The sequence below is a fragment of the Emydura macquarii genome, unplaced genomic scaffold (assembly GCF_026122565.2).
Source record: "Emydura macquarii macquarii isolate MOO-44397 ecotype Brisbane River unplaced genomic scaffold, CSIRO-AGI_Emac_v2 contig_1253, whole genome shotgun sequence".
NCBI lineage: Eukaryota > Metazoa > Chordata > Testudines > Chelidae > Emydura > Emydura macquarii.
In genome coordinates this window covers 47,238,517-47,250,875 of record NW_027131390.1, presented here as the reverse complement: position 1 = coordinate 47,250,875, position 12,359 = coordinate 47,238,517, and the positions used below count along the sequence as shown (strand labels likewise).

Below are 12,359 nucleotides of genomic sequence, written 5' to 3'. Positions count from 1 at the left end.
CAGGGGCCGATCGGATGTCTTCATTTGGTGACTTCATCGCGCTCTCTGATATCTGTGATGTCCCTACTGCTAAAATCATTTCCAGAGAGGTTAGTAAAAGAACGGCAAATTATTCTGAAGCGTGCATCACTCTTGGTGAACTCACTGGTTGTAATGGCAATTCCATTCATACATTTTTTTTTATTGGCCCATTTTTGTTGCTGTCTATTTTATTCATTTTTATTTATTGGTCCATTCAGGTAATTTAATATCCAGTTTGCAGAACCTGTACCAGTCTTTATTTTTTTCCCAGCTGTTGAAGAACATGTGGCTCAAATGTAATCAGTGGTTGCAAATGTGAGAACTGAACAATCAAACCACTAACTTCCAACATAGGATCATAAACTTCATCTGCCAGTAAACCCCTGATTGGATTGTAGTAATAGGTGATTTGACAGCTATGATGGAACTGTAGGGAATTCCTAGTACTTTCTACAACTGACTGCCTACTTTTTTCTGGGAATAAAGAATACATTTGTAGATTGCTGCCGACCAATAGACTGAGCCTACAAACCTATAGGACTTCAAATTCTTTTGACTGTAATTGAGCACAAGTCACTAGATTAGATGACAACCCTGATTGTGAAGTTAAATCAATCAAGACAATACTTAACCAAACAGAGTTAGCGTTTGTTCTAGGCTGCATTTTGTATCCCTCAGGGTAAATTTAAGAAGAAAACAGAGTACAAATGAAAAGGAAAAGTGTCACTTTATGGCCCTGATGAAAATGAATTGCTTCTGTCAGTTTTTAATTCCATTCAGTCACTATTTGTGTCCTCAAAGTATTGGAGAGTTTGAAACAGTGAATGATTTTTGAAATAGGGGTTTCTTTGTCTGCCTGTCTCTGAACCGTCAGAGCATGGGTACAAATGGTGCTGTTTCATATCACTTCTGTTGTGTAGGGAAGCGGTAGACATTTTTAGAAAAGAAACGCTGCCAACGTCAGAAAAAGCCTCTCTTGTGAACCCAAGTAGGCAAATCGATTCACAGAGGTACCAGGACTTTTACTGATCTCCCCTGAATTTCAGAGATACTCAAAGGAGAATGTGATACAAATCTCACTTCTGTACAGTAGGTAAAATACTTCTAGTATGCCATTACAAGAAATCTGTCTGTAAGAGATACAGGAATGAATTCACCCATAGGAAGTGTGTGCGTGAGATGTGTTTCCATTGACATCAGTGGGGGAAAAACGTGCTCTGGTGGGCATTTTGGCACCCATCCATATGGTTGAACCCTGCAAGCACTTAGCATGTGAGTATCCTATTGTCCTTAAATGGATTATTCTCATTTGTAATGCTACTCACACGTGTAAGTGTTTGCAGCTTTGAGTCCTTAGGCCTTCACCCAAAGTCTGCTGAAATCCATAGACTCAGATCGGGCCTCTAACTGCTTTTCTAATGCTGTGTGTATGCATGTGTTGCAGGTATCTGATGGTGTGGTGGCTCCTGGCTATGAGGAGGAAGCTCTCAAAATCCTCTCCAGAAAGAAAAATGGAGGCTACTGTATCCTCCAGGTGGGTGTTCTACATATTTCATGGGATTTGAGGTCTCTTAGTGTCAACGTCTCAGCCCACCCACAGCGCCATCTCAGCTCCGTTTTCATTACAAACTTATTTTTCTGCTGCCCTTTCCCCATACCACTTGGAAAAACTTCCGTATAAATCACAGGTTTACAGCGCTAGAACTTCACACAGTTAGGGTCTGATCCAAAGCCCGTTGAAGTGTGTGTGAATACTCCCATTGAGGTAACTGGGCTTTGATTCAGTTTGGGATTAGATTTCTAAAGGATCACAGAGTGGCGTGTTCATAAAGATAAAGTGAAGGCTTATATTAAACAGGACATTTTTTGTAGCGTCTTCATTGTTTTTTATAATGATATGCACATTAGCAACTATACTTCACTGAAACAAAATTTCTGGACCGCTCTCACTTCTCTCAAACCTCTCTCTCCTTCTCTATCTGTTCCTGACACTCACAAATTCCTCCCCCATCATCTAGGAAATTCTCCAGCTTTGTCATTAATCTTATAATCGAGATGCCCATATGGAGCAATTTGTTACATCAGTGCACACAGCTTTTTAAAACAACAAAACAGCTTCTGTCTGATGTTAAGATCAATCTCTCAGTACAACCAAAGACAACAGCAAGCCATTTTAAAAAAAAAAAAAAAAAAAACCCAAACATTTTAATCCCATGTATTGAGGAATTCATGTTGCAGACAAAATTTAGGCTCAGAGATAATACACGGTTCCATCTTGCGTTGATAGCAGTATTTGTCAAATATTTAACATGACGCTGCCAGATAAGTCAAATTACCATCCCCATGCCCCCTGTCAAAATGTGCCAAGTAGCATACAGCTGAATTTGTTGTGCAACTTTAAATTCTGCCAGTTTCATTGTAGAGTCCCTAGGGGTGTTTATACTTTAACCAAAGTATCCACGTAGCTCCTATCCCAAGTTAAATCACTTTTGCAAGGATGCAGTGGTAACTGGTAAACCTTTAATGCTCAAGAGAATCAATCTTTGCTAATCGCCACATTGCTTCCAAAGGGACCCTACGCTTGGTGTTTGACTTAATGTTAGAGTGGAGGGACAATGATCATTCCCAAATCCTGCTTCTGCTTCACACAAGGCAGCCCACACTCCATCTATGCCTCCTGTAAAAGTGGGGGAAAGTCTACAGAGATGGCTGCCCTCTTCCATTATCACATGGGCGAGGGCAGTTCTGTGTAGTACAGGTCCTTTCTGCATGTGGTTCTTTGTGGATCACAGTCCAGCCCTTTGTGTCTAAATGTCCAATGCACGCTCCTGTCACCGGCCTTCTCCCTTAAAGTGTCACTTCATGTTTTCGTGCTGATAAATTGGTGCTCCAGTTTGCTGGTACTACCTCTGATTTGGCATCCCATCCTGTTGCCAGCTAACCTCTTTTGGATTATGCAAAAAATGTACTTTTTTTTTTAAGGTAAACTATTGCTGGAAGTCAGATTAGAATTGGTCATTGCTGGAAGTTTGGATCAGAAAGGTTCAAAGGCGTGAAGTACTACTTTCTATTTGTTTGCTTTTTAGATGGACCTTGATTACGAGCCAGATGAAAATGAGATTCGAACCATCTTTGGGTTGCATCTCACTCAGAAGAGGAACAACGGCGTTATTGATCGGTCGCTGTTCAAGAACCTTGTTAGCAAAAACAAAAATGTAAGTGTCGGCGAATTAGTGAGAAATGAGCTTGAAGACAGAGCGAAATGGTGTCCCCCCCGTCAGGAAAGGAAGTGAAATTCTAATGTGAGAGACCCCACAACGCTCAGGCAGACTTTTAAGTGGCTTTCAGCAAAATGATGCACTGGGCCAAATTTATTCATGCAAGTACAGCCATTGCCTTTGTTGTAGCTACTTGCCTGAGTAAGATGAGCTGGATCTAGCTCGTCACTGCTGATTACCAAGATTATAAATAGGAAGTTGCCTCTATTAATTTCCACAGTTCCACAGCCATATGGTAAGAAACCATTGTGGTCTCACTGAGTCATTGTTTAATAGTCTAATTTGTTTCCATTATGTTGTATAAACTCCTAGATCTCTTGTTCCATACAGGGGTGGTTTACACATCACCAGTGAGCAGTTAGTTACATGTGTTTAAATTTGATTGCCTGAATTTTTTCATTTTAAGTAACAGACCTGTCTGAATGCAGAAATAGTCAGATACTTCCCGGTGAGCTGAGAGACATTGTAAGTGGGAAACTGTTTAACCAATTAGTAGCAGAATGAGTGTAAAATAAAATTGACAGCAACATTTCAAGCGATGGCCCTGATCTGGCAAATATGTTTTGTGCATGTGAGTATTGAATTCAACTGGACTGCTCTCCTGTGTAAAGTTAAGCAAGTGTCTGAGTGTTTTCAGGATTAAGGCCAATATTTGACGGTCAGTCATTAGCTGTCAAGATCTGAGTTTTGGATTGGTTTGGCCTACAAGAACTGATGACATAAGTAGATAACCAGATCACTGGTAATTTTTAGTCCTTTTGCTCTGCTATTATATAGCACATGCAGTGGTTTTTGGTTTACAGGTTTATAGCCAGTTGCAGGGCATTATAAATCAGTTATTTAAGTGGTGCATTCAATTGTCGCTTTCTGTCATTTCAGCTGCCTGAATCTGCTATCCAAAATTTGATTGTTGCCACCATCGCTGTCAAGTACACCCAGTCCAATTCAGTTTGCTATGCTAAGAATGGGCAGGTAATCAAACTGGGCTGCTTAGGGGAGTATACCATCTCTGCCAAACTGGCCTATGGCACATGTCAGGCACCGGGTGTAAAATCACTTAGTATCTTGGAAGCTATTAAACAAGTATAGACAAGCTGGCTTAGACACTGTAACACGGAAGAGTAGCTCAAGTTCTATAGCTCTCAAATGGCTGCCCGCAAAAGCAAAATCATGGGGTCTTTTCCTGACAAGTGAATGGATGGTGATGGAGGGAGGAAGGGCTCAAGCGTGCAACGATTTAAGCACTTGAATGATTTTATTCATGTTGGTAAATGTTTGTAGGATCAGGGCCTGAATTATTTGTTTCTTAATCTTCTGTCTAGGTGTTTAAGAGGAGTCTTTTTATTTGTGAGCACTTATTTGGTAAAGGCCATTTAAGGCTTTAGGATGTGAGAATGAGTTTCCCACTTGTTGTCCGACAGTGCCTAAGTGTGTAATTTAAAGGCAGCCTGCAAAGGATATATTTTAATGGCCTTTTTTTGCTGCTTTGAAGAAGGGCTTTTTGTAAATAGATGAGGTTTTTAGTCTCTTCGTCTTTTAACTTAGGAGTGTCAGGAAGGTCAAGTCTTCCTCGATTTTGATTGGAGACTTACCATAGGGGGTGGGCTTTCCCGTGTGTTGTCAAATGTTGCACCATAAATTAATGGGTGGGGTGTAAATCTTTAACAAAAACATTCTTTCTCCCAAGTGCTCATTAGGCATTTTATTTAAATGTTACCAAAGAGTTTTAAACAGACTAAAATTCATTTCCACTCTCAATTGTTCACTATTATGATGTCATCATTCCACTAACCATGTGAGACAAAGCCAAAATTTCTTAAGTTTAAAAAAAAAAAAAGCAGAATTTTTTGATAAACTTTCTGGCTTTGCCTCCTCCCCCACACTATACAGAAGCAAAATAAGGCACAATCCCAGCTTATATCCTTTGCAAGTCACCCTTAAAGATACCTTGGTTAATACCACTTCCTACACAGAGTCGTTGTGAAGATTAATACATTAAGATTGTAAAGTGCTTGGAGATCTGCTGATGAAAAGCGTGATATAAAGTTGGGTGTTATGATTATTATGACAATAAAATTGGCAATTAAGCTTTCCCCCTTTTCTGTACAGAGCATCTTAAAGATAAAATGGGCCCATTTATTTTAACTTAGGTGAAAAATGTCTACAATATTTTTCAAAATCACCTTGCATTTTGTCTACTTGTGAATATATACAGCAATAATAAGCTATGCTTTAAGGAGGCATTAGATTTTGCTCATTACTCAGGATGACTCCAGATGCATGAAAGTAGATTTCTTAACTTAGCGGACTGCCTAGGTTGCCTGGGAAATAAAAAAGCTAAAGCTCTGATACTGAAGCTTTATCAGTTGTCGGTAGTTCCCTGTGGCCAGCTAGAACCCCACTGACTTCATCAATGTTCTGACAGTTACAGGGCTCTCTAGGTGGGAGTGGGGCCTAGAGGTACAAATATGGGGGTAGGAGTGGGCAGCGAGGGCCAATCTGCTCACTAAGCAAGTGGAATATTTTACCTACTTGTGGCCTAGTGGCAACAGTACCGGACTGGGACTCGATACCTGGGTTCTATTCCTGATTCTGCCACTGGCCTGCTGGATGACCTTGGCCCAGTCACTTACTCAGTTTCCCCATCTGTAAGATGGTCGTACTTTATAAAGCGCTTTTAGATCTATTTATGAAAAGCACCACAAAAAACCCAGGTGGTGGTATTGCCGCTTCATATCATGACATTAGTAACATTGCTAATATTCAATGCTATGGGTTTATTAAACAGAGTAGCAATAAGTTAATTATGAGCAAATGGTATTAGGTGTCAGCACAAGAAAGACCGCTGCCTGGGTCTTTCATTTACTCTTTGGGGGAGGGTATCCTAGGACAGGTTTTACGGCTCTGGTAAGAGGCACATCTTGATGAATGAAAAGACAAATGATTCATTGCTTTCTACTCAGCCTTTGGCTAAGAGCTTTAACATCTGTTGCTGTCTAGCTGAGTTGGAAAGTCAGACAGAGCCACTGGCCTTGGTGCAGCGTCTCCACAACAGTCCTCCGAGCTAGCAAGTCTGGTTATCTCTTCAATCTTGGCTTAATGGAAGCAGGAGGAAAATATGAAGGGGAGTTTCTACTTTGGTGTGCCCAGCCTCGCCTTGCAAAACTGCTATGAAAAGCTACCAGCCCTAACATGGACTCTATTCCACTCCCCTGCTGTGGCGATGAAAATGAGAGTAGTGCTTTCAGCAAAACAGAACTTAACTCACCCTGGGCCATGGGGCTAATAAGACTTTTCAAAGTGCATCTGTACATCATTCTTAATAAGCTGCGTGGCCACTGAAGACAGAGAACCAGGATGATCATAGATTCTAAGGCCAGATCGTCTAACACTGGCCATAGGATGTCCCTGAAATAATTCCTGGCTGGACTAGTGTTTTTCTTGGAAAACATCCAGACTTGATTTTAAAAAAGGCCAGTGATGGCAAACGCCCCACAACCCTTGGTAAGTCGTTCCAATGGTAAATAGCCCTCACTGTTAACAATTTACCCCCTTATTTCCAGTCTGAATTTGTCTGGCTTCAGCTTCCAGCCATTGGATAGTATTCTGGCTGCTAGCCCGGCAGGACTCGAGACCCCAGTTCAGCTCCATGCTCAGCCGCAGGCTCTGTGTGACCTTGGACAAGTCACCTAGGCTCAGCTGCTCCAAGGTATTTAGGCATTTAGAAAGGTGGACTCACCCCGGTTCACCCCTCGTGGCTGGGTGTGGCAGAGCCGCTCTTTCCTCTAGCACCTGCTGCTGGCGGTCACTCAGTCGTGTGGTGGTCTCTCTTTTCCTGACTTGGCCCTCCAGCTCCTTCCCTGGTGGGGTAACAAAGTCCAACAAACAGTCACCCCCAATCCTTGCATCAGGTCTTCGGCCCCCAGCTCTGGGCCCAAAGTTCCTATAGTCCCTTCGCTCCAGGCTTTAAATCATCCTCATCCCCTCTTGTCAGGGGGCTTCGTGCCGCCTTCCCTGTGGCTGGTAGGGGAACCCAGGTCCGTCCGCTAGACTGTGTTCCAGCCTGGGGACCTTAGGATGGCAGCCATGTTCTGCTCTGTCAGACACCCTGAATGACCCCTCCCGCCCCCAGTAGCCTATCTTCAGGCTTTCTCCCCAGCCTAGTCCCTGCCCTTGTGTCAGGGCAGCCGCAGGACCTTGCTCCAATCCTGTGTCTTCCTCCCATCCCACCTCCACCAGGCTTCCTCCAGGCTCCTTCCTGTTCCCGGGGGCTTCCCGCTACCAAGAGTCACTGCAGAGCTGTACGCGCTGTCCCTGCAGCCATGTTCTGCTCCAGACTGCCTCTCTTTTCTTCCCCCTCACCCTGCTTCTCCCCAGCTGGGCTTCATCTTTCCTTAGGCCTGGCTCGCCATCTAGGTGGGTTAATTGGCCTTTCAGGCCTACATTAACCCTTTGCCCTTCCAGTGTGAGGTAGACGGCCCATCCGCAAAGCGCCTGAAATCAGTGGACATTAGGCATCTAAAGACCTGCAGCCTCTGCACCTGAGTTCTGTAAAATGGGAATAATAACACTGATAGGAGTGTGGTCAGGATCTGTATGTAGAAGATTGTGAGATTCTCAGATATCACAGGGGCCATATTAATACCTAAAACACACACACATAAGCAGGCCAGCCAGTGCATATATCCATTAACATCTAACCTGTCATTTTGTGCCATGTCCAGATGCTGTGCAGCTCATGCTCCGCCTGACTCTCCAGCATGCTCTCGGGGAGGGCGGGGGTGGAGAAGGGTGCGTTACGCAAACCCCAGGGACTCCTGTTTTAAAGTCACTGAAGTGTGAAAACATGACGCCAATGTTTTTGCACCACGACCCAGGCAATATTGTAGAACAAGGAGTTTACTTCCTCTTCGGTGGGCCTGCGAATAACATACCCACCCTGAAGCACGCTGGGGCTTATCTTCCCCCTCGTCTTTAAGGGTTGTGGTTTACAATCAGCCGTATAGACTGGCCTATGTATGTGTGGAGTTGATGATGCCATTTGGCTTGGCACACTTAGCTAAACAGTGCAAACTGCTGATGGGGCTTATGATTCAGGAGAGCAGAAGATTCTCCAAAAATGTGAACTCCAGGATGCATGCAGAGAGGGAAGGAAAAGCTGTATGTTGAATGAAGAATTTATCTGACCAGGGCAGTGCCTGAAGAGGCAAAGCAGATACACTGCCTCTTTCATTCTAGGTAGCTTGGAAAAGTCCCATTTCAAACGTCGCTGTTGGAAGCATGTCCCCGAGGACCCGGTTCTATATTAAACTCCAATCCCACTAAAGGGCTGCGTTTAGCGTGCAGCTATTTTTAAATCCTCTTCTCTCTGGCAGATGGCATCATAGGAAATGTATTGGCAGCTGCAAAGCTTTGATGTTTCAAGTTGTGCGCTGATGTGTCAGACCAGCCATCCAGATTGAATACTTGATTTTCCTCATCAGACTTGACTGGGGCTTGTTTGTAATATTCCAGAGATTGCATCTAATCAGCATAGTTGTTTATCCCATGCCAATCATGGTAGCATCTGAGTGCCTTGAAAGATTACATCCATGGAGGTGATCTGAACATAGACCTGAATTCTCTTTCCAATGCCTCTTTCCAAGAACAGGTGGGATAGCTAGACTCTCTCACCAACCCTGTTAATTCCTGGAGCAGACAGAGGACTTGTTAAGTGCAAGCCAGAACTGCATCAAACTTTTTTTTGGTGTGACAGTTTACCTCCCTGGGCAGAAGGTGCATGCCAGTACTTGCTAAATTTCACGTCCTGAATTCTGTTTGTCCATTTCTCCAGCTCCTAGCACAGTGCAGTCCTGGTCCATGGCCAGGGCTCCTGGGTGTTGTGGTAGGGCAAATAATGAATAGGAACAGGGCACCTACATATAGGATGGGTGAGATAATCAAACATCCTCATGAGTGAAGTAGATTTCATGCCTGGGCTAGAAAATGTTGATTTTAACAAAAATGAGAATGGTACTAATCGTGTAGGATGTAGAACTAAAGTATACATAGCTGTACCTGGGAGAGATGTAAAGACATTATGGACAGAGCCCGTTCTGCTCAACTTGGTGCCAGTCTTGGTTACTTGGGTCCCGATCCTGCTTCTTGTTGCACACAGATAGACCCTGGTGCCCACACATAACCCAGACCTAGAACTCCAGTAAATTCACAAGTGCTGGGGTCTGCACCGTACACAAGTTGCAGGATGAAGGGTGTAGGTATTAATAGAGCACGCATTCCCATCCAAAGGTGGACCGTAAGGCTTTTCTCTGTCTTCATAAAGGAACAGTTGGCATCCAGGAGGCTTTGTCTGTTTATAATTGCTCTGGGATTAGTGCTGCTTTGATAGAGATCACAACGCGCAGAGACATGCGCTTTGGCCGTTAATTACAGCGTTCTGCATGTGCTTCAGGTCATCGGCATGGGAGCAGGCCAGCAGTCCCGAATCCACTGCACGCGGCTTGCCGGTGACAAGGCGAACCATTGGTGGCTCAGACACCATCCCCAAGTGCTAGCCATGAAGTTCAAAGCTGGAGTGAAGAGAGCGGAGATCTCCAATGCCATCGATCAGTATGTCACCGGGACCATCGGCGAGGTAAAGCACAAGAGTTTTCCCTAAAGACAGTCCAGGAAGTTCCACAAAGCGAGGCGAGAAATTGTTTCTTGTGGGCTCAGTGTTAATGAATGTGCCAGGGCAGGGATACCTGAATCTTGGTTAGTGCAGCCACCCATCTGTCTCCTGAAGTCATTCTGTGTAGGGGGGAACGTTCGGCGTATTAGAGGACTGGATGGGTGTTGGGATTCATTCAATCAACTTCTGGGTACAGGTCAAATGGGGCCCAGACTGTTAATGGCCAGAGGTCATTAGAGCTTGAGAACTGCTTGGCCTGTGCGAATATGACAGTCTCTCTCCAGAACCTAGGGAAGTTGAAACGTTCACGCTCCAGATGCTGCCCCCACAATAACGATCCCTGCAGTCCTAGGGACACACATAGGCACCGCATTGGAAAAGCCTCATGTAGCCAGAGATAGCTGGTGTGGTGGTGTTATTGGGTGCAACTCCAGGGCCTCATTGGGTCAGGCGCTGGACACATAGCAGTGATAAGCTGTGCCCCAAAGAGCTTCCAATATAGACAATAGGGATGGTGGGAGGGGCATGATGGCAAATTACTTGCCCACGGTCACACAGCAGGTCAGTGGCAGAGCCAGGGATAGAACCAGGTCTCCTGATTTCCCAGCGTGGGGGAACGTGGACATTCTACCTGTTCAGAGCACGTCCATCTCCAGGGCTGTTTTATCCAGCAGTCTCCAGAAGCACTAAATTAATTCTGACTCTTAGAAAACCAAGAATAAAAGGTTCAGAGGGTTGCCAGCATTTCAACTTTTTCCGCTCTGTTTTCACTCGAGTGATTGCAATTTATTTGTGTGGCTGCTTGAATTCCTGGAATCAAACTGGCCTGGCTGTTACACACAGTAAAGAATATGCCCTTTTAAAGTATAAATACAACAGCTGGAATGGGAAGCTAGTGAATCATCCATATATCAGTTGCTTCCTTAGAAGAGCTTGCCTTATGAGTCACCTTCTTAAACTGTACGAATCCACCTCCCATCCCCTTTTGTCAGACGTGTGTGAAGCCCCTTATGCGAAATCCCATTTGTGTGTGTTCTGCGTTTACACAGAGCGGTCTTGCACAAACAAGGGCAAGCAAAGCCTATAGGCCTGAGATGAGCCAGGAGCAGGGGGTAGCATGAGCAGCCGTTGATGATCTATTTCCACAGTCACTTAGGGTTTAGTAATTCCAGGTCTGATGTTCGCAGCAGCAGAGCACCAAGACAGACCAGGACTACAGAACATACGTGAACTTGGATGTAAAAGAAATGACCTTGCTCGCATTAATAGGGAGCTGGGAGGGATGCCCGGAAGCCATTTCTGGCACAGTGATATTCCAGGGAGCAATAAGCAGAACGAATGCTGTCGGACTAAGCTGACCCTGTTGTTTCTGCAGGGTGAGGATCTGGATAAATGGAAGGCGATGTTTGAGGAGGTCCCAGTGCAGTTAACTGATGCAGAGAAGAAGGAGTGGATTGGCCAGCTGGATGCAGTCGCCCTCAGCTCTGATGCATTCTTCCCTTTTAGGGATAATGTGGACAGAGCTAAAGGGGTAAGGTCATTGTGAGGCTGGGATGTCAGGGTGACATAAGGGAAATACCTGGATTTTATTTTATTTTTTTTGCTTCGTTTCGTTAATATCGTGCAATGTGGAATATGTCTGCATTTCATACACATCTGTGCTTGAAATGTGCCGGCCGGAGCCACAGCATTCTGGGAGAGATTGCTCTGGGGCATTATGGTGTCCCTGCTGCAGAGGAGTTTGATACCCAGCAGTGATGCTGGCTGTAAAATTAAAGGAGTGTTATAAGTATGACAAATGTAGCTAAAGAATAGCCAGAGGGTGCTGTGAAGCTCAGAGGAGCAGATTGCAAGCCTTTTACTCACCCTGGCAAGCAGTTACTTCCATGAGGAGTAGTCCAGGACTTCTCATGTGAATAACAGACCAGACTGTAAACCCTTTGGGGACGGGACCATCTTTTTGTTCTGTGGCTGTACGGTGCCTAGCACAACAGGGAGCAGGTCCGTGCCTAGGACTCCTAGGGTATGTCTGCACTGCAGTTAGACACCCGTGGCTGGCCCAGGCCAGCTGACTCGAGCTAAGGGGCTGTTTAATTGCAGTGTAGATTTCCAGACTTGGGCTGGAGCCCGGGTACTAGGTCCCTGCGGGGTGAGAGGGTCCCAGAGCATGAGCCTGGAAGTCTATACTGCACTTGAAAGCCGTGTGGCCCAAGTCAGCTGGCACAGGCCAGCTGCGGGCATCTAACTGCAGTGTAGACATACCCCTAGGCACTACAAGAATACAAATATTCCGAGTGAGTTGGGGGCTGACAATCTGGCCGGGAGAAGAGGACAGGTCTCTGCTGGTTGTACCGTATTGCACAGTGTTTCATGGCACAGTTCTTCTGGTT

The 12,359-nt window shown here is 44.9% G+C and overlaps 1 protein-coding gene across 2 annotated transcripts in view; it reads left to right on the top strand.

The window, feature by feature from the left end:
* ATIC (5-aminoimidazole-4-carboxamide ribonucleotide formyltransferase/IMP cyclohydrolase) overlaps positions 1 to 12,359 on the top strand; it is a 28,656-nt gene that overhangs the window by 15,901 nt on the left and 396 nt on the right. For both annotated transcript variants that reach the window (XM_067548705.1, XM_067548706.1), the window contains exons 10-15: positions 4 to 89; positions 1,466 to 1,555; positions 3,108 to 3,236; positions 4,179 to 4,271; positions 9,751 to 9,933; positions 11,345 to 11,500. In XM_067548705.1, coding sequence (XP_067404806.1) covers positions 4 to 89; positions 1,466 to 1,555; positions 3,108 to 3,236; positions 4,179 to 4,271; positions 9,751 to 9,933; positions 11,345 to 11,500 — 737 coding nt within the window. The remainder of the gene's footprint in view (positions 1 to 3; positions 90 to 1,465; positions 1,556 to 3,107; positions 3,237 to 4,178; positions 4,272 to 9,750; positions 9,934 to 11,344; positions 11,501 to 12,359) is intronic.